This window comes from Phaseolus vulgaris, chromosome 1, assembly GCF_051622355.1.
Source record: "Phaseolus vulgaris cultivar YP4 chromosome 1, ASM5162235v1, whole genome shotgun sequence".
Taxonomy (NCBI): Eukaryota; Viridiplantae; Streptophyta; class Magnoliopsida; order Fabales; family Fabaceae; genus Phaseolus; species Phaseolus vulgaris.
The window spans coordinates 46,475,622-46,502,530 of NC_143498.1; the positions used below are offsets into that span (position 1 = coordinate 46,475,622).

At 30.4% G+C, this 26,909-nt stretch overlaps 4 protein-coding genes across 11 annotated transcripts; all 4 read right to left on the bottom strand.

The window, feature by feature from the left end:
• Window positions 1–833: 833 nt before the first annotated feature.
• On the bottom strand, window positions 834–3,329 carry LOC137814376 (RNA-binding (RRM/RBD/RNP motifs) family protein). The gene is made up of 3 exons (XM_068617077.1): window positions 3,052–3,329; window positions 1,366–1,434; window positions 834–1,285 (listed from the first exon to the last, which is right to left on the bottom strand). Exons 1-3 carry the CDS (start codon window positions 3,164–3,166, stop codon window positions 1,050–1,052), a joined length of 420 nt encoding a protein of 139 aa, XP_068473178.1. The 5' UTR covers window positions 3,167–3,329; the 3' UTR covers window positions 834–1,049.
• A 2,513-nt stretch (window positions 3,330–5,842) lies between these two features.
• LOC137814378 (uncharacterized) lies at window positions 5,843–8,749 on the bottom strand. 4 transcript variants are annotated; one of them, XM_068617079.1, is made up of 3 exons: window positions 8,033–8,749; window positions 7,283–7,621; window positions 5,843–6,501 (listed from the first exon to the last, which is right to left on the bottom strand). In XM_068617079.1, exons 2-3 carry the CDS (start codon window positions 7,604–7,606, stop codon window positions 6,079–6,081), a joined length of 747 nt encoding a protein of 248 aa, XP_068473180.1. In that variant the 5' UTR covers window positions 7,607–7,621; window positions 8,033–8,749; the 3' UTR covers window positions 5,843–6,078. The 4 variants fall into 4 exon arrangements, with proteins under 4 accessions (XP_068473180.1, XP_068473179.1, XP_090160125.1 ...); XM_068617078.1 differs by having other exon boundaries at window positions 7,283–7,630; window positions 8,033–8,744; XM_090303999.1 differs by having other exon boundaries at window positions 7,283–7,542; window positions 8,288–8,505.
• Window positions 8,750–12,479: 3,730 nt separating this feature from the next.
• Window positions 12,480–15,062, bottom strand: LOC137814379 (uncharacterized). The gene is made up of 2 exons (XM_068617080.1): window positions 14,340–15,062; window positions 12,480–12,714 (listed from the first exon to the last, which is right to left on the bottom strand). Exons 1-2 carry the CDS (start codon window positions 14,951–14,953, stop codon window positions 12,696–12,698), a joined length of 633 nt encoding a protein of 210 aa, XP_068473181.1. The 5' UTR covers window positions 14,954–15,062; the 3' UTR covers window positions 12,480–12,695.
• Window positions 15,063–17,945: 2,883 nt separating this feature from the next.
• Window positions 17,946–22,736, bottom strand: LOC137814380 (soluble inorganic pyrophosphatase 4). 5 transcript variants are annotated; one of them, XM_090304021.1, is made up of 12 exons: window positions 22,589–22,668; window positions 22,485–22,504; window positions 22,291–22,365; window positions 21,966–22,009; window positions 21,468–21,612; window positions 20,054–20,082; window positions 19,627–19,692; window positions 19,445–19,552; window positions 18,973–19,038; window positions 18,759–18,879; window positions 18,526–18,607; window positions 17,946–18,286 (listed from the first exon to the last, which is right to left on the bottom strand). In XM_090304021.1, the coding sequence occupies exons 4-12, from the start codon at window positions 21,993–21,995 to the stop codon at window positions 18,244–18,246; spliced, it is 690 nt and encodes a 229-aa protein (XP_090160147.1). In that variant the 5' UTR covers window positions 21,996–22,009; window positions 22,291–22,365; window positions 22,485–22,504; window positions 22,589–22,668; the 3' UTR covers window positions 17,946–18,243. The 5 variants fall into 5 exon arrangements, with proteins under 5 accessions (XP_090160147.1, XP_068473188.1, XP_068473185.1 ...); XM_068617087.1 differs by lacking the exon at window positions 22,291–22,365 and having other exon boundaries at window positions 22,589–22,736; XM_068617084.2 differs by lacking the exon at window positions 22,291–22,365 and having other exon boundaries at window positions 22,641–22,733.
• Between the last annotated feature and the right edge of the window lie 4,173 nt (window positions 22,737–26,909).

The following is a 26,909-nucleotide window of genomic DNA, read 5'->3' on the forward strand; positions in this document are numbered from 1 at the left end:
AGACAATACCAATGATGCAATTTCTACATGTACATATATGGGTTGAGATTATAAAGTACATATTATAATATACTTCTTTAACCGAAAAAAAAAATGAAATGCAACTTAAAATAATCTTTAACGTCGCATCTTATCTTATTTAATTCAAATACATCCTCTTACAACCTTTTTTTTTTAAATGTTCAAAATTACCATAATAAAAAACGATGAATTGATTCTTTTCTAATTTTGATCACAAAATGTATTTATATTTCTTTCAAATATCTAATTCTAATTTAATTGTGAATATTCTTTACAATTATAATTACTGATGTGATCAGCAAAACATTTATAATTAATTTAAAAAAACACATTTCAAATTAATTCTGTTGATGTTGTGAATCTTGATAAAAAAGTAAAATTACAGAAGTTATTAAAAGATACTTCAAAGATATAAACTTTTTCTTATACATAAAAATATTGGTTATTCTGAAATGTATCATATATATTTTTTAAAAATGATAATAAAAGTTAGTAAGAAAATAATGATAGTAAAAAATTTCCTAAAGTGGCCAAAGTTGGTCCTTTAGTTAACTGCAAAATGAGATAAAAGCCTAATCTAACTCAAATCATTTAACTCATTTGCTATACATTAAACAAAATGTATACAGAGCATCATAAAATCAGTTTCAACTTTTAGTGGTAAAAAATAGATTAGAGGATTTATTCTCATTTACATTAGAAAATACTACTGCAAAGAACTCTTGAACTATTCCAATGTAAATGTCCAAAGGTTTTAGATAGAAGAGAAGTATTAGCTTAAAATGTAACAAACTTCAAAGAAAACAGTGAAATTTCCTGACAGATAAAATACCGAGGTCAGCACCAGATTACTTTTCAATAGACATCAAAGTTACATAAATAGTAATGCTTGATCCCAAAGTTTAATAGTCAATGTCGACTGATTGATGCAAATATTTCTCAACAAATTGTAGTATAATTGGCTGATTTGAATCAGTCTTTAAAAAATCATCCAAATATGGTGATCATAATTGAAGTTGGTTTAGTGCTCAACCACACCACCCAACTGTTTTGTTAACAGTGAAACCTGATTCAGAGGGGCGAGACTGTGATTGCTGAGGAGGTCTGGGCTCTCTTGGTTTAGCAGGATCAACAAATATAACCCATCCATCCAAAAATTTAGCATTCATTCCTTCTCTAGCCTTTTCAGCTTCTTCTATGCTTGTATAAGTTACAAAGGCAAATCCCTTCGATCTTCCAGAGGCTCTATCAGTTATCACCTTAGCTGTATAATCAAAAATTCAAAATGAACTCAAGATCAAGCAAAACATGCTTCATAATAAGAGAAAAAAAACTCATGATTACCTTCCACCAGCTGTCCAAACGAAGTAAATGCTTCCTTAAGTTTTTCATCTGTTGTCAATCTAGAGAGACCTGTCCGTATGCACAACATTCACATTTACAAATTTTAAATACAGAATCATTTAATTACAGCACACTAGATGAATATATTGAAATTTTTTAACCAGGAAAAGAATTCAAAACATAATATACATGCTTGCACCGGTTATTGTCATATAAAATTTCATACATTATACAATACACCTACAGATTTCATACACCAAATGGGACAAAAAGGTATAATATAACTTATTTAAAGTTCATTCAAAAAATAGAGCAGAAAGCTGGTCCATTCAAATTTCACGGAAGTGTTCATGAGACAGAGATAAGAGTGTAACCTTTACAATTAAATTTTTTACTGTAGGAATCCAACAAAGTTTTCTAAAGAAATTATCCAAAATAACGGCCATAATTTGTTTGTTTTGCTTAAACAAGCATTGCTTCGAACAGAAATTTAGGATGCAACAAAGTATAAGATATAATTAAACCAAATTAGATCTGCAGGTTGGATATGAACTATCGAGTTCCATAGATTCTCTTTTCGTTTACTGCACAAGAAAACAATTATGACTAATTATTTTCAGTTTTACAATGTTCTAATCCACATTCATCACTAGACCACTGCTTTTTTGAATAAAAAGAGGAACATCATTGGAAGGGAAGAATGAACACAGAAGGATATACAATGCCTTTAGTCAGACAATAAGGCAAATAAAAGCAAACAACACAGGCGAGATTTATAGAGCAAGCATTTCCACCCAGGAGAAACCTAGAGACACCATGAAATGAATATTTTGACAGCAACTATAGCACCAGAAGTTTCTCTTAAAACAATAGGCTGTACACATAATCTTAACCTGTTGCCCTCCTTTATGAAAAGAAAGCTTCCAGGTTTGTGGATACACCAATGACCCACTTACGACAGTGAACAACCACTCCAAATGTGACTAAATTCTGGCTAAGTTTAAAATATGTTCTGTGTTCCAGACTGGGGTATTTGTATCCACATCCATGCCTCGGGATATTTATATCCATATACACACCTTAGAGGTGATTCTTAAGTTTGAAAAGGGTACTTGTACAAGCAACTCCATTCAACATCTATGTTCCCAAACCAGAGAAACAAGAGAAAAAAACATTGAAATGCATTATGCTCAGCAGAATATTTATTTATCTCTAAAGTGCAGATAAAGATCAATTAAATGTATAAAAATAGTCAAGCTTGCTACAATCTCTAAAGTGCATCCCCCCTGATTTTAGAGGGGCTAGACTTTTTTCTAAGAAAGGGTGTTCGACTCTTTTACTCCGGCATACCCTTATGGTTAAACAAACAAAGTCCTTCCTAGAAATCCTTCACAAAGGGTTTGCAATTTGACAAAACATAAAACTAGGGCAAGTGAAAATCGAAAGTTGGATTTTAATGTCAAGTAAAAACATTTTAAAATTTGCATCATTAGATTGAAAACAAATTATTATTGACACAACAGTTTATTGAATAACATAACACATTACAACTATATACAGTAACAATGGAGTAAGAAAACACCAATTAACATCCACAACTAAACAATTAACTTCATTAATTGAAGAGGCAAATAGAAGAGGGATATTTGGAAGACGAAAAGGAATAAATAAGAGATAGCAGCTCACCGCTGACGAAAAGTTTGGGGGAAGTGAGAGTTGAGGCGAAACGAATGGAAGCATGGTGCGAATGAAGAAGTGGGGTGTGGCGAAGTAGACGCTGAAGTCCAGACATCAAAGCCATCTGAAATACAAAAAGAAACAAAGAACTTTGAACTTGGAGTGAAGAGGTTTTGGAGAATCCTTAAACCCTTGTTTTCATGCACTCCCCAACAGGATCCCTAAATCCCATGTTGTTTTTTAGACTTTTTATTGATGGAAAGAATTATACTTTAAAACTTGATCACAGACTATTAGTGTTTATTGAGTGCTATTCTAACTTGTAAAACATATGGGTCTTTAATGGATTGCATTGGGTCTATCTCAACTATTTACTATTAGCAGTAGGTGTTTTTTTTTCTGCACCCTTACAGTTTTTTTCTTGCACCTACAATATTTGAAATACCAAAATTACCCTCCACATTTTTCAACTAAAATATCTTTAATATTTTTTAGAAATATTCTGAAAAAAAGCACAATTTAATATATATGTATTCAGTACAAACATTCAACTAAGTTATTACAAGTATATACTAAGTCAAGTCGCATTTTTTACACAAACTAATATTATTATACTTAAATGTCGCAAATGGGTTGTTAATGGATGAATATAATCTCATCCAACCACTTATTTTTTAAATGTCACCAACTTTATTATGTTTGACTTATTTATATAAGATAATTTGTCTACTTTATTTCACATTTTATTCTACATTTTTATATTCAACAACCATTATTAAATCTATAAAAAAATTATTAAAAAATGTAATTTTTTTTAATAAATATTAAAATTTTCAATTTTTTTAATAACAATTCATTATGTTTTTTTTTTATATTTTCCAATATACAATTCAAATATAAAATTTTAACTTGCAATATCTCCAACTACCAACCAACCACTACGAACAAACAACCACCGTATCAAATACACTAACCACCAATGTTCATTTACAATGAAACTCAATAAAAGCACATGCAACCATGGTTGTCAAACTCGCAAGTCAACGTGGACTCGTCCAAGTTTACGTCTTCACATATCCTTACCAAGTCAACTCGGTTTTTAAGTAAACTTGACAAACTCGGAGTGAACTCGATGAACTCGCGAGTCTGCTCCGAGTGGAGAATGATGAATTCAGTTGGATTTACAAATCATGTGTACAAATTTCGTTCACAACGCCACACCTCTTAAATTACTTCTACAAGGTGAATTTATAAATCTATGGAGAGTGTTTTGGGACATAGTATTTTCAGTATGATTTTACCCATAGTTTAATATATTAAAATAGCTTCAAGCGCTTGATTCAATATAAACCAAACTTATGCAAAAGGGTTCTATGTAATGTAGTTTTTTTTTTATGTATTTTTCTTATTTACATCATTCTAATTTTAGTTATAACATACATACATCTATCTATCTATCATATATATATATATAACAAAAACTGTAAAATGCAATATTCCAAGAAAGTATGATATATTCCACCAATTCATATTAAACAAAAATATCACATTTTGTAGTTAGCAAAAAAATCAATGTATAAAAAAAAGTTTTTAAGAACAAAACACTAATTCCATCATTGTAAAGAAAAAAAAAAGTAAGATAAAGTTTAAAAACAAAAGAATTAAAATCAAATAAAAAAATATTTTTCAAAAATAAAGTCTAAACTCATGATCAGGTTTTTTAATCTAAAATTAGGGTAATTTTTCTTCTTAGGTTTAAAAAGTTTTGTTTGTTTCAGTTATCTTTTATGTCTCTATTTTTGTAGATCCTCATTCCATTTATCTCAGTTCAACTTTTGCTTCTTCCTAATTTTTAGGAGTGTCTTCAAACTAATGTTGCAAATTCAGCATACCCTTTTTAACATGCTTTTACTTTATCTTTATCACAATTTTAAGCGTTGTTGCTCTCTATATGCATTTTAGAGGAGTTTGATCCCTTTCATAAATATATATTCTACTATACATGTTTTTCAATTGTTTTTTCTTGATTTTTTTGGTTATGGAACATAAATGTTGAAAGGATTCTTGTACAAACAATAGGTAATTGTGTTTAGATGATGATAATTTAGAGCAGGTAAAAAACAATAGGTAATGTGATTAGTTAAAAAAAATAGGGTAAAAGGAATTAAGTATACAAAGGTTTTAGATACTTAGTTTTTAAAGGACTAATTCAATCCAAAAATCTATATTGCAAAACTTACCGAAAATAAAAAAGAAACTTCTAAATTGGGTTAAATTAGTGAAGTTATTAGTGAATTATTCGGATTTAATTTGTTATTATATATATATATATAATATTATAATATGAAATATATTATAGTTTGTTTTATTTTAATGTCATATAGGCTTATTTCAAAGTTTATATTTTTATTAACTAACATTAAGTTGCATTAAAATACTAGCTTCTTTTAATATATGAACTATTTTTCTAATAAAAACTTTATACATACTTGTTTTACAGATGAACCTTAAAATCATTTTTGGATACTATATTGATAAATAATTTGAAGTTTTTTATCAATCAAAAATTAATTAAACTATAAATGAGCTAAATAAGTAAGAAGTTCATATTTAATAAATTTTTAAGAACAAACTCAAACTATCAAGAATGGTTGCAATCCTTCCTCTAAATGGACTAATAAATTTACACTAACATATAAGACAGTAAATGCTAGTCTTCAAATTAACTATCAAATATGTATATACCCACAAATGAAACAAAACATAATCACATAGGTTATCACCAAAAGAAAGAAAAAACTTACAAAATCCCTCGTTAAAATTACTGTCAGGAAAACAGAAATAACATCATCTACCAGAATTTGTCACATCAATGCAAATAAAAATGTAAACTTCACTGCCCGTGCTCTAAGAGCATCAAACAACTTTCACCATGCAATACTTTTTTTGTTCACCATACAAGCCAAAAGTAAAATAGTGCTTATTTATGTACATAGAAGGAAAGAGTAGAATACAAAACATTTCATGGTGTTTCACTCATAGCGCTTCTGCAACTGAGTAGTGCATTTCAGTAACAGATTTTTTGAAGAAGCTAGTTCCACAGTTTGAATCCTGGCTACGAACATCAAGAGCATCTAATTCAGTAGCAGCTACAAACACTTTATCACAAGAATCCATCGACTTGTAGCACAAACCAGAAGTTCCACTTAGCTTGCGAAACTGCTTATCTTTGCTGCTGCCCCCTCGAGACGAATTTCCTTTTTGACCCTTCTTTCCATTCTTCTTTTCAGGCTTCTTCTTTCTGGATTTCTGCTGCTTCTTGTTGCTTCTGACAGTGTGTGATAATAATGTAGGTACCGGATCATACACATCGGGCGCCCATTTCACATTTAGTTTCCCCTGTGAAACCCCATGTTTCTCACGGCTACCTTTCATGGCAGATACGAGCTTCAGAGGAGCCTGTCGTATAAAATACAGAAAAACTAGTGTTATAGTAACCTTACAAGATACTTTCACCCCATTGTTAAAAGAAAAGCAAACCTAACAAAACACCACACGACAGAATGCGAAATATAACTAAATCGAGATACTCCCAAAACAAAGTAATTAACTGATTTCTAACTTAAAATGGGAATTGACATGGGCATGAAAACACAATAGAGTTGTGTTAAATAAATAACTGCAATAAAGCATCAATCCTTCAGTTGCAATGAAAAAATCGATGGCTCTTTAGTTAGAAAAGGCAGATAACATTTTCCTTGTTGAATGTTCAAAACTAAAATGGGAAAGAGGAGGGAGGTTCGCATAAACAACATTTAATACATAATAAATTTTCAAATGTGTTACATAACTAGAAACAGTCTGGGCAATCCTTCACGAGTAAGATTGCTGTTTCGTTTGTGACCTGAGTCACAGTTGATCCTGAAAACAGCCTACCAGGATAACTTTGCTTCCTATGTGATAGATCTAAGTTCACAGGAACCAGGTCGCACTTGACATTAGCTAGAAACGCTTGAATAAAAAGCAGAACACAGAAAACACAACAAACTAATACCCTAGAGGGAGTAGTATGAAATCAACTGTCAATGAAAAACAATTAATTTATTTAAAGCAACACAAGCCAAACAATGCGTTCTAAATCTTCCAGTACTTTCTCAAACAAGGAATATATTTCTTACAAAAACACATTCAAGCATTAGTAACACTGTACAATACTATTAATATAAATCTACGAACTTACAGGAAGAGATATTGAGCGTGAGTAAGTTTGATGAGCAAAATCACCAGAGAGTGAATCTGTGACTGCTGTATTGGCCTCCTCATCAGACGAGCTTGAAGGCAGTATTGTATTAGGAGTTGGGAAGGTTGCAGATTTTTTCAAACACATCATGTTTACGCTTGTCTCTTGCTTGTTAATTGCTCCACACAAATTTTCCTCACTCTCACTACAGATATCGTTCCCCTGGGGAACGTGTACAGATTTCTGAGCATCTTGAATATGTAGTGACTCACTAAAAGTCCTTCCAAGATTACTTACGAAGTTGTCATCAGAGCTCATGTCCATCAATTGTATCAGGAACTGAAGCAACTAAAAGAAACAGCATCCTCAGAAGAATAATTAAAGCACTAAACTACATAATAAGAACAAAATAGTTAAAACATTACTAATTACAACTTTTAAGTATAATCAATTAAACCTAATCGAACTACTTCTATAATCGCATTGTTCTAATTTAAATGACCGCTCTCCAGGAGTCAGATCCAAACCCACTAACATGATTTTGAACACAAAACAACCGAGAGACGCATAGTCATAAACCAGAAACATGCTTTACATGGATAAAATAAGCAAAGCTCGTTGAATTCAAACACGGTAACAACCAATCCACATTACAAACACGAGTTTATTATAAGCACATCACACCTAAAGTACTATATCCCAAGGCAACTGTTCCCAACACTTGAAAGCTGAAAATAAAATAAAAAATACCTTTAAAAACGGTGTTTGGAGCTGCAACTACGACGCTATCAAAACAGAACTGAGAACAACAATCACAGAAAGAACAGCAAAACCAGACCCTGGATCTCGATCCGTTGACGGAAGAATCACACCAAGTTTGGAGCAGAACCAATAACAAGAATGACGATAAAGAAAGAAACCAAAGAGAAGGGGGGAAAACGAGAGAGTCTTAGCGTTAACTAAGATTACCACGCCGATCGCTTTTTTCTAAGTTTTTCAGACGATGAAAGGAGGAACCACCATGGAAAATGGTTAAGGAAGGAAGCAGGTGGAGAAGACCGGGTACCGAAGGCATTATTCTATGCTCTTCGAAACCCCCCAAAGACTTACACGCCCAACAAAACGGAACCTAAACACAACGGCGTTTGGTTGAAGAACGAAGCAATCAAATCGGAGAGTGTCGGAACTCAAATCGAATAACCTAACACAAAAACGCTTAGATCAGATTTAGATTTATCTTTAACCCATGGAAAGAATCTATGTATCTATGTGTTTTCGCTTTGGATGAAAACACCGAAAAAAGAAGAGAGACTAGAAGAAAACTTTGTCGGATGAAAAACAAGGATTCTGGATTAGGTTGTTAGAATAGAGGTGAAAAAATGAATTTATATGACGGGAATCTAGAAGGTCAAGCTTCTTGGTGTTTTCTCTTCATTAACCAGACCGAATCTCCAACGTACACGTTTCATTCATCGTGAGGATCTTAGATATTTTTGACCTCGTCTCTCACAGCTGTCATCACTGGCCCAGGCCCAATAACATACACGGGCCCAACTATTTATTAAAAGAAATAGTGAAAACAACGTCTCATCTAATCTACATCTTAGCCTCATCGACTTATGGGTTATATAACTTATATTATATTATCTTAAAGTTAGATATTTATTTGTATTAGGTGTGACTCTTTTTTAACTATTTCATTTGGAATTTATTTTAGTCCTTTTCTTATTTTATGGACTGCATCTTAAGTTATTAACTCTGGTGTGGAAGAACGTATCTAAATGACCTTCGAGTTAGCTAGAAGAGATGCATTCTGTGTACAATTGTGCCTTTTTTATTTTCTTTCTTACAAAAAATAATTTAACATATAAGTGTTTAATGCTAACTTGACTTAATATTTTTTTTTAAGTGTTCTCTTACCCCCATGGTTTAGAAGGTAAAGGATATAGAAGTACTAGATATAGATAAAGAGTGTAATAATCACATAATTTAACATGGAATAAGGATTCCCCAGATATATTTTCAGCTAAATAATGGAAATTACTCAAACTAATAATATCAACCCTATATAAAACTAAGATCACATATCTAAAGAAAAATATGTAATCAAGAAAATATCTTTATTTAGATAAGGGATTGATAAACACACTATAATGTACTTAGATTATTTACAATCTTATTACTAAGAAACCAGAAAAGGGTCCTATTATCATAATTATTATTTTTATTAATATTATATTATTATTTATTATTAATATTATGTTGTCAGAGGAATAAGGTAAATATCCACAATTAAATGTCTTTCTATTATTTTATTTTAGGTCACAGTTTTTTAATGTGATTTTTTTTAAAGGTTGTTATATTCATAATATAAAAAGTTTAATTTATAGTGATTCATAAATTATATTTATTAATTTTTTTTTAAGATTACATTTATATGTATGTGATCATTTTTACGTCATAGTTTTATTATTTAACCTACAAATTCTAAAGGTTTTAAGTTGTATAAAAAAAACAATAATAATTATGTTATTTAGTAGACCTTAAACCACATTTATTAAATTATTGAATTTTTATTTTATGTAATTGTTATATAGAAATGATTTAGTTTTGTATTGTAATAGAAATTATGACTCAACAAAATTCCAAAATTCACCGAACTTTAGTCAATTAAATGTGATAAAAATAAAAATATTTGAAATAGACAAATACTTTTTACGAAGTGAGTTAAATGAAAATCAAAATAAAAAGAAAAAAAACCTCATTCATTATTAATTTATAGAAAGAAAAACAAGTCCAATATAAAAAAGAATATTATAAATTTTTAGAAATACTACAAAAACAAATTTTTTTTAGGTGGTTTGAAGAAAATTGTATAAATAAATTTCAAATAAATATGATAAAACCGAGTCAGAAGTAATTAGTATCATACCTCTCTTATAAGAAGTAAAATTTTATAATATAAAAAACAAAGAAGTAGTCACATCACCTTTTAAAATGATTACTGAAGAACAAGAAATTAAAATAAAAAATATTCAAAATATTCATAGTCAATTTAATTATACAAACCAATTGCTACACCAAGTATTTGTCACTAACTTTGACTTATAAAACCCTAAGGAAAGTTTAAAGAATAATAATAGTAATTTAATAGAAAAATTTCTAATAAACCCCTTTAAATTTTCAGAACAATAATTGTGAAAACTTAAAAATATAAAGAGATACTAACACAATATTGGAATAAATAAATAAAAAATTAGATACCCTTAAAATTTGAAAATGAATAACAACTAAATAGAATACCATGATAAAGACATACTCAATTTTTAAGTAGTCAGTTTTTTTTAAGAGACTAACACTAGTTTGATATTCAATTTGAAGAATGTGAATTAGAACATAATGAAATATTAATGGAATGAATAACCATCAAATATTAAGAAAAAACACATGAAATAATTATGTGATGCCTATAGAGTAAAACATTTAGAGGAATAACCATTAAATTGATTATTGCAAGCTTTCCTAGCATCCTAAAGAGTTGGTAGAATAATTACCTAAGTTTTGAAAAAAAAATGTACACAATTACACATGTTAAAATGAAAAAAAAAGCAACAACTTCCTTTAAAGATGGAAAACCTTGCTACTGACTATAATATATAATTTTATTGAAGATCCAAAGATCTTCCATGAACGAACATCAATATTATTGCATAATTTGAAATGTCTTACTTTGAACAATAACTTAAAAATGGAAAATAAGATTAAAAAGAGTCAAACAGAAAAATCAGAGAGAATTGGGAGAATTTGATATTAGAGAATTAGGAAAATTTTGTAATCAATACTGATACAATAAAATTTGGTAGTCAATACATATACAAGAAAAGAAATCATCCATCATTTATTAGAAAATAAAATATAAACAAAATTCTACCTAATAGAAAAATATACCTTAAAAGACTAGCTTAAGATAAATTCTCAAAATAACATATCGTCTAGTAATAATAGATCAAAACAAACCGAACATGTCTGAAAAAATTGTAAATTTTAAGAAAAATAAAATGATCTAAAAATAGAAGATGAATTAAAAGAATAATTAACAAATTTGTTTCTATAATGTTCAGAAACAGAGGAAATGAAAAGAGAAATATGGAAGAAGAAATTATCTCGGAAGAAGAAGAATGTCAGGAAGACTCCTGTGATGGAGGAGAAAATTGTGATTGTATTTATGTAATAAATATGTTACGAATGGAAACAAAAATAACCTTAGAAAAGGTAGATAAATAGAGAATGAAGAAGAAAAATTTAAAGTGGTTAAATAAGATAAAAGAAATAATTCTTAGAGATTCCCCTAGTACCTCCAACACTTCGCCTAATCAAGAATTTAAAGGATATGATTTTGAAAAAAAAATCTAAAACAAGGTAAATATGATAAAAAGAATCAATATTAATCTTAAATCCTAAATTTTAAATTCATTTTAACTAAAATAAAAATTGAATCAAAACTTAAAAAATATTAGAATTACATTAAAAAAATTTGACCAATTATTAAGATCACAGAAATCTGTTTATATAAATGCATTCGAACTGAAATACACTTTAAAATAAAATTTGTTAAAAACAATGAAATTCAAAATATACTTTAAAATAAAATAGTTAAAAAGTTTATCTTTTTTTTTATAATAAAATGTAAAATAATAAATATTTAAAAAATACATATTAAAATGACTTTCGTGAATGTCAGTTAAACTCAGTTTCTGAATCCAAAATTCGAGTCAGGGAGAAAATAAATTAAGATATTTGTTGGGCTCATGCCCAAATTTTAAGTTAGACTAGACCAACTTATTACAAAAATCATTTTCTTATAATTTATTTAATTAAAAAGGTTCAATTTTACACAATTTGAAAAACCTTTTAATTATAATGATGATTTTTAATATTATAATTGTTAGTTTATTTCAATTTTTTAACAAGTTAGTGTATTTAAAATTTATAACAAAACTTGTTTAAAATGTAAAGTTTACATTCATTATCTAGTAGCCCTTTATAAAAAATTTAAGCTTTTAAATAAATAGACTTCAAGCTAATTGCAACTTTATAAAATGCTTTATATAACTCAATTCTACCCGTAAACCAAGCATCTGCCACCACACCAGCTAGCTTTAGTGCAAATGGGAAAAGCAAAAAATTGCTCTAAAGATTAAAAAACTGAGCAAAGATAATGTATTATTGTAACCATCTTGTCTCACATCCTTTACAGTATGTAATTTAAAGCTCAAACAGATTCTTAGATGCGGGCTTCTGAGATTTATCTGTGAAAAGCAGGGAAATCAATCTTTGCGGAACACAGGAAATGAGATGCTGGTTGGCTGTGACCTCTCTGCTCGCAACCTGATTTCTGATGAAGAATCAATTCTTATCTTGTACCTGTCAGGCTATCGCAGAAAGGGAAAACATGAGAGAAATCAAACGTGGATGATAAAACGTTCATTCGGAAGCAAGCGTGCACTCTATGCAATCAAACAAGAAATAAGAAGGTTCCTCAGCTGCCTGCAGGGAAAACTGTAAAATTGTAGACTAACCACTTATCTAAGAAAGTGCTGGGACAAACCAAACTGACAGCAACTGCTATTGATCATTGTACAAGAAGGAAGAGAAAATGAAAATTGAAAACTGGTTAGAAATGTATTTTCAATTCACAAAGGGATTAATCTTCCATGGTGTTCCAGATTCTTTTTAGAACGACAATGACCATTTTATTTTTTGAAAGCTACTTGAAAGGAACAATAAATCTTGGATTTATCTTTTCATCAGTAAGCCGACACTTGCAGTGTATTTGGACTAGCATCCTTAACGGGCATATTATATTTTTTCATGTTAAAAACATAAAAACTATATGCAGCAGCTTCAGGTTTGATGTGCGTCCAATGTTTAGAGAGGGAAAACAGGCATACACTTAGGGTCTGTTAGGACAAACTTATTCATAAACACTTCTAGAAGAGGAAAGTAAAAATGAAAAATTGAATGAACTTCATCACATAACCTAAAATTAATTTAGGCATAAGTTAATTTGTAAAAATTCACATATAGTTTCTCCAAATTATTATTTTAAACTTGTATAAACTAATTTTAGTTCATAGATAAATGTTTTTGGAGAAGTTTGTCTAAACTCACCCTAGGTATACTAGCAAAGGCCTCCAAAAAGAAGGCACTGGTACAGTTAGCAAGGTCACACCAAGGTAACAATATGACAGTAAGGCAAGTTATTCACTAATGAGAACATCTCCTTAAACATTCAAGAATTTCAACTGTATCCAAGCTAATGCGCAAACCACAAGTTATCAAAGAAGTTAACATTAAGAACTGCTCAGTGCATTAAGTATCTTGTCACTCATTGATTTGCAGAATGTCATGTCATATTCACATCAAAATCATCATTTAAGAGTGACTTGCCACAAAATTTACTGCAAAAATCAGCAAAAGAAAGATACAGCTGGCTAGCATCAATCAATCTTCAAAACTCTGGGAAGAGGTTGCTATAATTGGAATAAGGATGACCAAAACCAACTCTGATGAAACTAAAAGTACAAAAACTGTAATCCCAGCATTGGGAGATCCATCTCCTACGTTCACGGAAACAATTTGCAATTTTGTACCCACCCAGAAGACCTCATGTACAAAACCAAAACTCTTGAAGTGGGTATTTCCATTCATGTTAAATTCCGTAGAATCACGTTGCTATTCTAACTAACACGCTAACATGATTTTTTTGAAAAGCATTCACTAGTTTTTGTTCCAAATTGATATTGAGTTGAAACAACTTTAGCTAGATTTTGCATTGAAAAAAAAAGGGTATATCCACAGTAACTTCCTTCTAAAATAAAAAATCCAAACATAAATCACACAATTTCAAAAATCAATATCATTAAAAACCAATTTTAAAAACCCTCACTGAGGTACACCCCATTAGACAAACAAGCTACTCGAATAATATTTGAATAAACAGAGCTACCCAAGAGTAAAATGAGAAGCACAAGGAAAAGGGGTTGTGGATACAAACCTAGGAGAAGCAGCATTGATGTTCCTGTGAAGAATGCGAGCATCGGCGGAATCCTTGGTATCAATCAACTCCCTCAAACCCTGGTTCTCCTGTTTCTCCTCCTCCTCCTCCTCCTCTTCCTCCTCTTTCTTGACAACAGGATCAGCAACAGCAGCAGAAGCACCACCAGGTCTAGGCTTAAACCACTGAAAGTAATTACCGTATATATACTCAGGATTATAACCGAATTCCTCATCGAAAGCCATGATGTGGCCGTGCCACTCCCACACGCGGTACCCAGAAGCCTCTTCGTCTTGAAACCCGACGCATATGTGATGGTCCCGAACCGACACCGCCTGTCCGGAATTGGGTTTCAAGAGGGATTCGCCGTTGCCGCTGAGGATGATTTTGATCACTTCCTTCTCCAGTTTAGCCTCCTCTCTGGCCAGCTCCGACTTCCCTTCGAAGCTCTCCTCGTCCGCGTCGTCCTCGTCGAGGTCGTTGAATAGGAAGTCCTCGAGAGACTGCGTGACCAAAGGGTTGTTGATCGGAGCTCGCAGCTGGAGCCTGCCCATCATGGTCTGGAGGAGCAGGTTGTCCAGGTTCGAGTTGGAACCGTTGGGGAACGCACTCATGGTGTTTGATGGGAGTTTTCACTGAACGAAACCAAAGTGAGGGTTTTAGAATGAAACAAGAGAAAATGAATGGTAGACTCTGAGGTGAAAGGGTTTATGGGTTATTTTATCATTATTTATACCCACACGCCACACCTTCGATATTTGTGCCATGGCTTAACACCCACCAACTACTTCTTAATTGAGTGGGAAACTAACCCGGCCAAAACGGGTTTGGGTTGCCCGTTTAAATATGTTTAACAAATACAAATAAAATATATTAACTTTATTTATACTATAAAAAAATATTTGTTGAATTTTTAATATAGAAAAACCAAATATTTATTTGATTAAATCTTTGAATTAATATATTCTTTGACAATTTCTTTTAATCATTTTCTCATTTTAGTCTCTTTCAACGTGAAATTCACTCTGATAAATTGTAATTGTTTATCACGCACTTCCATAAAATATTTACTAGTAAAATTTAAAGAAATTACGAGAAATTTTATTTCGATTTACGTTGGTAGGTGAGATAGGAATAGATTTAGTCCAAATTATTTAAAAAAAAATCAAAATCCAAGCCTGATATATGATTTATTATATTTTCTAAGATTTATTCAATACTTTTAGAAGTTTGGCTTCGAATTTTAATATACTTAAAAAAATTACTTTATATTAAAATATATGGTTGTGAAAAAAAGTTGAATTCAATTGATTAATCGCCAAAACTTTTCAATGTGAAAATTTAACATACTTCGAAAAATATTTTTATTAACTTATAATTACCAAAATGGTTAGATCCAATAGAATTAACCATCAAAATAGGTTATGATTCAAATTTTGAACTCGTTTAATCTATTAACCCAACAAGTTAAGAGATAAATTGAGTTGATGGTGATTCTTTGTTAAATTTTTATAAATTATTCAGATAATTATTATTTTATTAGATAAAATAATTAAGAAATATTATACATTTCATATTATTTTATTCTATATTTATTTAACCAGCGATGGTATTTCTAAAGAAATAATTTATGTCAAGAGAAAAAAGAAGTAAAATAGTGATTAGGACATTATATTTATTTTGTTTGTTTGATAAACCATTCATTTTTCTTATAACTTATGACGAGGGAAGATGTTTAGCTAGACTTATATTTTTGTTTGTTTAAATTAAGTGAAAAAAAAGGAATAATATTTCAATTTTTCCATTCACTTTGTAATGAAAATTGTTTTATATTTTTAGCCATTTATTTAGCTTTTATGATTCTTATTTGTTTACAGCATCTTGTAACTCGTATTTCAAAGGTGGAGGAACGTGTGCGACTTGTTTTTTAAAAATCAATGACAAGGTTAGTGAAAACAAATTAAAAAAAAAATGTAGTCAAAACAAGTTGAGTTGCCTCAACTTATATTTTCCTTTCATATTTATATAAGACCTAATCCGTTATTCTCTGGTTAAAAAAAGTTTAATTTTTGAGAAAAATGTTTAATACCTCAATCTTGATTTTGTTAAACTAAAGACGGTTTCATAATCTAAATCTTTAACCATTTTAATAATGATATCATTTGTTTTATGTGAAACTTAAGCTTGTATCGTACATATTTATGCATATAACACTATATTTTTTTTTTGCAAAAAATGATTTTATAAAAGGACTAGTGGAAAAGAGCAGTCGTGTCTATATATTTAAAAATAAAATAGAATTAATAATAGTAGTTCCATAAAAAATAACGAATAGTTTGTAATATATTAAATTATTAAGGGATATAAATAATTTATAGTGTATGCAATTATTTGAATATTTAATTAATTTATTTTTCTCATTTTAAAATATAATTAAGAGTATAATAAGTATATTGTTTAAATAGAAAAATATCCTTTATGATAAAATAAAAATGTAAAATATATACACTAAATGGAAAATTTTCCTTTAAGCATAAATATTTTTTATTTTAAAATATAATTAATAATAAAATAAGAATATAAATACCTACAACAATTAAGAAAACATGCTAAGCATTTTGAAAACATCCGTTAATAATGGAGGTCCTCCTCATAAACTTATCTTTACTTAATTAAAAAATGGAATTATTTCACTTGTTTGATCACAAACAAGAAGTTTCAATCATTGTGCTAAAATTAACAGTTTTTTAAAAATTAAAAATGAAATTGCTCTTAATATGCTATAATATTAAACATTTGTTATTAAAGTAGATTTCACTTTTATATAAATATTGGTATGTGTTAAATGGTTTAACTTATTATACAAATTATTAGAAAAGATATAAAGGAGGAGTTATCGGTAGAAAAAAGAAGTGAAAGGTATATTTGATTATTCTCCTTAATACATTTTCTCTCTCATCAAGTTACATCAAACATTTATTTTTTTAAAAACATAATTAATTTCTATGCGTTTAAAATCTATTAGAACATATACCTATGAAGTCACCATGACCATTTTCAAGCAAAATTATAACTTTTTATCCTGTTTATAGATTTGAATGCATTTTTTTCATTACTTTAATACAATTTTATTTTAACTAGTTATTAAATTGTGATTGGTTGAGTATTAAATGACGTGCTAGGTGAGTGCATATACAATATTTACTCCTTAATTTCTACCTCTGTTTGTTATTTCTATAAACAGATTATGACTTGTTTATATTCACACACAAAAATTATCATAAGCAAACAGGTTACGCTTAAATTGTAAATTGAAGAAATAAGTGAAGTTAACCTAACCCATTTTATCTTCACGTGAGTAGGCTAACACTCAGTGTATAGGCAAAAGCTTTCAAAAGGAAGATACGCAGTTAGCAAATTCACTCCAAATTAACAATAAAATGATAAAGCAAATTATTTGACAATGGGAACATCTCGTTTAACCTAAGGTTTTGAACTGATCCAAGCCAATCTACAAACCATAAGTTATCAAAGATGCATACTGTTACTAAGCATATAATTTTTTTCACTTTTGTTTTCTTAACATACTAACAAAACCAAAAAAGATTAACACACCTTGAATCCGTTCTAGTACTAGAAAAGGGAATGTAACTTTATACACGAAAATATTCGGAATTGAACACGACTAGATTATGCATATGCTGAGAGGCACATACATGTGACTGAATTGCAGGGATAAGTATTTGAAATTAAGCACATTTCGAAAACGCATAGGAATATGTGTCTAAAGTAAAATGTTTTCTTTTTATTCCAACATAATATTCATAATGCAGCCTTTTTCCAAGCAAATACCATCAATTGCTCCGCCATTTCAAAATCCTTGACGTGCATCGTTCATCAATGGCTACCGCCTCAAGCTCTCCACTATGTAGTCCGCATACAAGCTCCTTCTCAATAAAGAGAAGTGTTATAAGAAACTAATACTGTCATCTGATTGTATATGCCGATAAAATAACTATAATAACTAAAATGTTGGGGTATTTGAAAGACAGTTTCTACTAAATTTAAACAGCCATTCAAAGAAAATAGAACATGGTGTGAAACTGAATAACTCAATCCAAAACTTTTGGACCACCTGAGTTTCCAGACTGGTAAGTTTAAAGTAGTAAAGACGAATGTTGCTTACATGGATCTCTTGACAGCTTCAAAAGCAGCTGTGGCAGGCAAAAAGTCGTTTACCGCAACTTCCTTGTTTTCATTCTTCTTGTCTATAAATCCTTTATAAAGGAAAATGTATAACATTCATTACACATTGCACTAAAATGACCAATGCGTTTCATGATTTCATTATGTGTATAGACGATAACAAATAGAAAAATTGAGAATCAGGCGTTAGAATTCGAAATTTTGGAAGGATACAGTCTTCAAAGAAGCGACGGATTTCAGCTAAACGATGTGGAGGAAGCTCCTTGATATCATTGTAATGACGATACTCAGGATCATCAGCACATACAGCGATTATTTTATCATCTTTCTCCCCCTTTAAATCAGCACAATTAGTGGACACTCAATATTCAATAATCAAAAGAGGAGTTATTGGCGAATGGGAAATTTAATGTTTAATATACTATACCTGATCAATCATGGGCATGAGACCAATTGCTTTCGCCCGAAGAAAGCAACCGGGAAGAACCGGCTCCTGTCCAAGTACGTGTGAAGTTCAGCATCACACAAAGCATACATCACATAAATTAGAGAAATTTAATACTAAGATGATAAATAAGATCCCTAAATGTAGGATGATCACCAAGCATTGTTTGACTAGAAGACTATTCATCAGTTGAAATTGAGAAATTCATTATACGATAACAACTTGACTAGCACAAAATTTGGACCACCAGTGCATAACATAGCAAAATAAAGTTAAGGTCGAGCTTAAAATGGATTTGAAAATTAATAGAGATTACTTTATTAGAAAATGAGATGCAAATAATCGTAGGGAACTATATCTCAATGAGGTTCGATTGTTGCCAAAAAGAAATACAACATATACGATGCCGCTGATTTCAAGGAAATATTGATAATATGAATGGATAAAAAAATACCTGCATGATGATCAAGACATCCAGGGGATCACTGTCCTCACAAAGAGTACGTGGGATAAAACCATAGTTGTGAGGATACACAACTGATGAGTAAAGCACGCGGTCGATCTGTGCATATATTAGTGTTTAGCAACTTGACTTAGTAACTGCAGAAGTCAAAATAACTGAGCAACTACTACAACCTTGATAAGCCCCGATTTTTTATCCAGTTCGTATTTCACCTTGCTTCCTTTCCCAATCTCAACCACCTGCAATATTCAGTCAATTTACATTACAAAATTCCTCAAATATAATCTGAGAAAAAAAATTCTTCATGGCAAATTTTGTTTCATTATTTATAACTTAAACTACAAAGTCTGTAACTACTATTTCGATAGCATGTGAGGAAAAAAGAAGCCAGAAAGAATAAATGAAAAGAGAGCAGAGGGCATTCTCTTTTTGTTACTTGACCATATTAAGCTCATCAGAAAACCTTGGTTATCCAACAAGTTCCTTGGTTCTAACCTTTAAAACATTTTCTGAAGAAATTTAATCATCTAGGTATATGTGAACTACATGGGCCCTAGATTCTACAATGGAATGTTTACTTCACTATTCAGTCATGCTTACACAATTGAAGATTGTCGGAGCACCAGGCCCTGCATTGTGAAAGAAAACAGAGTTAGCTTGGAAACCAATTAAGAGAAAAATAAATAAATTGTCGGGTAGATATCTAAAATTATAATACCAAAGATAGATGTTCAGATTCTCTCAAGTGGGTACACACTGCTAACGGAATTTTTACTTCCAAGGATGCATATTCTTTTGAAAGCCAAATTGGTTCCGTTTATAGCTGGCAGAAGGATATTTCGCATTTCATTATTCCTCCTTCAAATTTGCTTTAATATGGAGACTGGTCATAACAAGGTTCCTACTGGTGAGGTTATGCATAGCAAGGGTGCTACTTTAGTTTCTATGTCCAGCCATTGCTTGCAACATGATGAGACTAAGGAGAATTTGTTTTTTCTCTGTGCTTTTGCAACCAGGTTTTGGAATTGACTATCTAGTTTGACTGGAGTGGCAATTAACCACTCATCTCTTGATTCTATTTTGGGTATTTTACATAAACAACGGAGTGAGCATGTTAAAGTGGTTTTGATAGTTGTATTCATCCATATCCTGAATAAAATATGGTATAGCGGGAATCTTTTGCAGCTTGAGAACTTAAGGAGATCCTATGTTAGAATTAAAAAGTTGACCTATACATATGTTAATATTGCTGCCAATCGTTGCTCCGGTCGTATGCATTCTATTATTGAGGAGTTTGTCATTTTAAAAGCATTTGTTGTTGATTGTCATCCTAAAAAAGCTCCAAAGATCCCTCAAGTAAATTGGTTACCTCCACCTTGTTATTGGCAAACTGTAATTCAGATCGAGCAGCTATTAATTCTCCTTCTATACCAGTGCGGGGAGAAATTTTCAAGACTATAGGGCTATGGTTATGGGCTGCTTTTCAAATTTTCTTGGTCATCATAATTCTCTCTGAATTACTAGGAGTCATGTATGCTATTGAGATGCTATTTAGATTTTCATAGAAAAAATTGGTAACCTTGGGATTGAGAGTGATTCTACTCTGTAGTAAACGTTTTTTCTAATCAGAACCTTATTCCATGGAGACTTCCAAACAGGTGATAAAATTGTATGGAGTTGCTCGAGAACATGAGATTTTATGTCTCTCACATATATAGAGAAGGAAATAATTGTGTGATCAACTTGCTAACTTTGACATTAGAAATAAAGATTTTTACTGGTGAGATGGTATTCCTCCTTTGTTAGTGTTGATTTTTTAGAGATAGACTTAATTTGTCTTATTTTATATTCTCATAATTTTTTCCTGAGTTTTGATCCACTAGTCCCCACTTGTATTGTTTTCTTATTCTTAAATATAATGATTGAGGTTGATTGGGGTCTCAATTTAGTTTGGTTGTAATCAACATAACAAGTCACCATTTTTTCACCAAGTTTTTAATGTTTAGTTGCTTACCTATCTCAAGGTCATGCCACGGGTGTGCAGCAACAGATCTCCTGGTCATGGATGAAATAATCCTTTCATTAAGAGGAGGATGCGAAGAAGGATGAGAGATGGGAACATTGTTTGGAGTCTCCTTTGACGGAACCTCACTTGCAACCTAAAATAGTAACAATTAACAACACAAAAGCTTTTCCAAATATCAGTCACTAAATAGGAACATTATTTCTCAATTTATTGTCCCGCCGAGCGCAACCTCCGGCGGCTTGGCATATCATAATTTCTAAATCTCAACTAAAAACTATAGACACTAAATGATAAAAAAAAATATATATGCTTGCAATTTAACCTTTCTGAGATTACCAAAATGCACGTTACTAAAAACCAATATTATAATGACATCATGAAAGTATAATCACATATAAATTAATTAAATATTAACATAGATGCCCCTGTTTATTTTTCCAATCTAATAAAATAAAATAAACAACGAAAGCAAAAGATATTACTTACAGTTTCAGTATCCATGTCGGTTTCAACCATCACAGGTGGCAATTCTGAAACGGTAAAGAAATTAAATCTGCTATTCAGCTCCAAAGAGCATCACCCACACTTCTTATTCATATATGAAAATTTAATAGATGGATCAAGGAATCGAATAATTTGCTTTTAAAATCAAACCAGGACATGTTTTCCGTTTCCAAAGCGCACAAAAGTCAAACAGAAAACAGAAAGAAACAGTCGGAAAAAAAAATCCGAAAATGACCGCAGATCTAATCAATTCGAATTCATAATCTACTCTTTACAGAACGGAGTTTTGAAAACCATCACACGCCACCTCAAATGGTTAAAACATAAGCGCTCCGCAGAGACGTGTGTGGCTGCGAATAGTTTGTTAATAACGTCGCAAACACTGCAAGTGAGTGATTGAAGACATGATCGAAAGCCAAACAAATCCGGCGTAGCCAGTTCCGCAAACGCAAGTGATACGACGCTTACTGTGAAGTGAAAGCAGCGAAGAGAAAAACTCACCAGCGCAAGGGAAAGCTCGTCTGCAGAAGGAAGAAAAACAAGTGAAGGAAGGAGCATAGATCTCGAAAAGGAAAATAAAGTCTGAGAGAAGTTAATGCTTATGCCTGTGTGTGCGCGAAGAGCAGAAGAGAAAAGAGAAGAGAAGATGGTGAAAACCTTTGGACTGCTTGATATTCTTCTGTGCAAAGGAAAGGAGCACAAAAAAGTGTAAATAAAAAAGAAAACTGAAATTAGATTACTGTAAGAAAATGCTATTCTTGATTTTCCAAAAATTAATATAACTTTTATTTTACTTTTTCCAAGGGAACACATGTTTTGTTGACAAGGTTAAGAAATTATACTTGGAGATAATAATTGTTTACATATTTGTTGATTAAAAAATATATCTTCATTTATTAGAAAAGAAATTATTAATTCAAAATTTCAAAAAAACATGGTTAAATTTTTTTATTTATTAAAGGATAAAATATCAAATATAATATTAAAGGTGATTGGAAGTGTAAATTATTTTAATTTTAATTATTTTTTTAATCCGTTTGAGTCACCTATTGAATCCGTTTGAGTCACCTATTGAATGGATGATATCAACATTGACTAATTTTAATTTTAATTATTTTTTTAATCTAACCCAACTCATTTTAGGAATTATACAATTAGGCTTAATTTATCTATAAACAATTATGCTTCTTCTCATCTACACTTGTAAATATATATATATATATATATATATATATATATATTTTTTTTTTTTTATTTTTTTTCAAATGTTGAATGTAAATAAATAACAAAACAAAACCATAAGTTGAATGATGGTGGAAGGACAAAGTCTTGACAATTGAGAAGGACAGGGACCCGCATTGACAGTGACGGCGTTTTAACAGTCGCACCTGCAACTAAGATATTCTGTTACATTAACGTTTAGTTTGATGCCATAAAATCAAGGATATTCATTTTTATTGGTCTATGTAGCAGAAAAGATAAGTCACCGTCAGATGAGAAGCATTTTATCTCTTCAATTAAACATAGCCCTGAACCCGTGTATAGCACGGGTATTTTATATAAAAAATAATAATAATAAAAGATTATAATATTATATTTATTACAATATTTTTAAATTAAATAAATTATGCACTCTAACATTATCCTGCAAGTACATCTATAATAAATAAAAATTAAATGCAACAATAATAAATAAAAAATGGATGAAACAATAATAATTTATGTAAAATTTAAATTATTGTAGAAGTAAAGTAAAAAACTAAAAGAAAATAAAAATATAACATAGTCACATAGTGATATGTGTATGTTTCAATTATACTTTAAAGTTCATTATATTATTTAATCAATAAACTAAAAATAAATAATTGGTTAACTATTTTAATTCAATAACTATTAATAAAACTTTTGAAAAAAAAAAATATATTTTTTCTAAAATCAGAATTATCATTACAAAATACAAATAAATCTTGCAGTTAATAAAAAATGAAAATAATTAAAAAAATAAAAAAAAATAATTAGAATTAATAGATATAAAATTAACTAAACAAAAATATCACAAATAGAATGAAATATAAAAAATAAAATTATTTTTATGTAGCTGCTTAATTTTGACTATTAATCACATAAAAAATTAAGTCAGCATATTTAAAATATTTTAAATAAAATAACCTAGAGTACTTAAAAAATAAAATTGTAAAAACAAACTGAACAAACCAGACAAAATAAAAACTATATGTACAAATGAAAGTTCCAAAACATATATGTACAAACTAAAATTGCAAAACATGCATTTGAACACTGTTTTATAGGTTAAGTAGCCTTTTTACTATTAGAATAATTCTTAATTTTATTTTATTATTTTAAAGGTTTATAATTTTGTCTCACTTTTTAAAAAGCAATGAAACTAATAATAATAATAAAATTGTCTGATATCTTGACTCAATCATGAGGTTCATTAATGATCCAACATTTGTTAATCTCCTTTTATTAACCCATTAATCACAATGGGCCACAATAATCATATAAATTAATACAAATCCCAATGGATGAGATAGGCAATCATCTAATCATAAATACTGATATCGAGTGTTGAAATCTGACTTGAGCATCGAAATATCTTTTGCAAGTACTATTCGAGTTTGGAGCGAGCAAGGAGGAAAAGTATAAGAACGAGTGAGACACTTCACCAAAAAAAAACGAAATACCTGACCGACAAAAAAATAGTCCAAATCATTCTCTTATTTCTAACCCCGATTAAAAATAAAAATAATAACATAAAATATAAGCAATAATTACTCATAATGAACTAAAATTATCTCGTTAAAGATGGTCGCAGTTGTATATGAATAGTTTAAGTCAGTGGCTGGTAGAATTTATTATATGTGTATTTTTCTTTCATTTTATTGTTTTCTTCCCATCTTATTCTTTTTCTATTGTTAACCTTATTTTTATTGTTATTTTCGATCACATTGTTTACCATATTTGCAACTCTCTCTTTCCTTTCTCTCACTCACTCTCTATATCGTTTATTTTTTGCATTTCCCTTCGTGCACGGAAATAAAATGGGCCCAAAGATGCAACTTTTTTTTGATAAAAATTGAAAAAAATCCAAAAGTAAAAATAAAAAAGAGTCGAGAAAGAAAACATTAGAAATGGAAACATTATCGTTATCATCTCCTACCACCACCCAATTAATAGCCATTTTTAGAACTTGGACCACCATCAACCCATTTGATGCCATTGCAAGTTAAGTTTGTGTTTTGGAGAGGAAAGGAGGGAGATAAACATTAAGAATGTGAGATAGGTTGTGAGACTCTTTATGAATTTAGTAAAATAATATTATTAGAAAAACGTTACTGAAATCTTATACAATAATGATATATTTTATTGAGTGTTTCTTTAAAAAAAATATATAATAGTTAAACAGTTATCGATTATTAGTTATAAATTAGTCTTGAAATTTTAGTTAGAATAAGTCAATTTTTTCTTTATTAGTGGTTCTTATCCTATAGTCATGTAATTTCTTAATTTTTGAATTTGTAATTTGGATCACCTACTACTTAATTAAATTGAATATCAGTATAGTGTTGAGTGTTGCATTAGAGAATTATACACTATTCTTCAAAGATCCTTTTATCTTTTCTAATTTGGTATCAGGAACACAAAATCCTTGGCAAATCTCCCTCTTTAGGCCAATCATGGTTACTCCTCCAAGCACTCCAAGCTCAAGTATGCCCTATTGCTTGTTTCATTTACAAACCACCAGTGTACCCACCTGGTACAACTTAATCAAACTTGATTGCACTAATCTCTTATGGCAAATGATCATGCCATCATTACAGGCCACAAATTAGATGGTCATGTTCTTGGCAACAACCTTTGTCCTCCAGAATTCTTGCCAAGAACCACACCAGGCAAAACAGTAAAAACACCAAACTCAGAGTTTGACGAATGGGTCTCAAATGATCAATTTATTTTAGGGTGGCTATACAACACTATGAGTACATATACAATATACTCAGTTGATGCGAAATTAAACATCGAAATAACTGTGGGATGCAGCAAAAGAACTTCCAAGGGAGCATACTTGATCAAGGATTATTTATTACAAAGCTAAATTACAGAAAACAAGGAAATGAGACATGAATATGGAGCAATATCTGACAACTACGAAGTCTATTGCTGACAATCTCACTCTGACAAGAAACTCGATTTCTCAGTTTGCACTAACAATTCAAATTTTGAGTGGCCTTGACACAAAATACACCCAAATTGTCACTCTTCCGACTGATAAAGAGTCTGTGCCCGAAATTGAATTGAAAAAGCATTTGCTAACGTTTGAAAGTAGGCTCGAGTAGCTTAATACATATCCAACATAGGGTGTTACTCTTAGACATGCTACTACCCACTCTACTTCTAGAAAATTTGACAACAAGCCATTTAACACTAAAGGGTAAATTTGTTCACATTACAGCAACAGAAGTTCCAAAGGCAGATTTCAAGAAAGAAGAGGAAGGAGCAATGGAAATAAACATGTGTGTGAACTATGCGATAAAGGAGGTCACACAAATTCAATCTGCTAGAAAAAAATTGATTGTAATTTCATGCCAAATTCATCCAACAACCAAGCCTTAAATGCAATAATGGCTACTCCTAAAGGTGGTTGAAGATCCGTCGTGGTATGCAGACACTGAAGCTAGCCATCATGTTACCAACAACAAAATCTGTCACATAAGGAAGGTTATAGTGGTAAGTAGTCTCTTATAGCAAATGGAAGCAAACTTGGCATTAGTCATATAGACAATGCAAAGTTATAAGACCTGTATCTTAATAATGTGTTGCATGTGCCTAAAATTACTAAGAATTTATTTGCTAAATATGTCTTCCTTGGTGACTGATAACAAAGTAACTATTGTTTTTTAACTC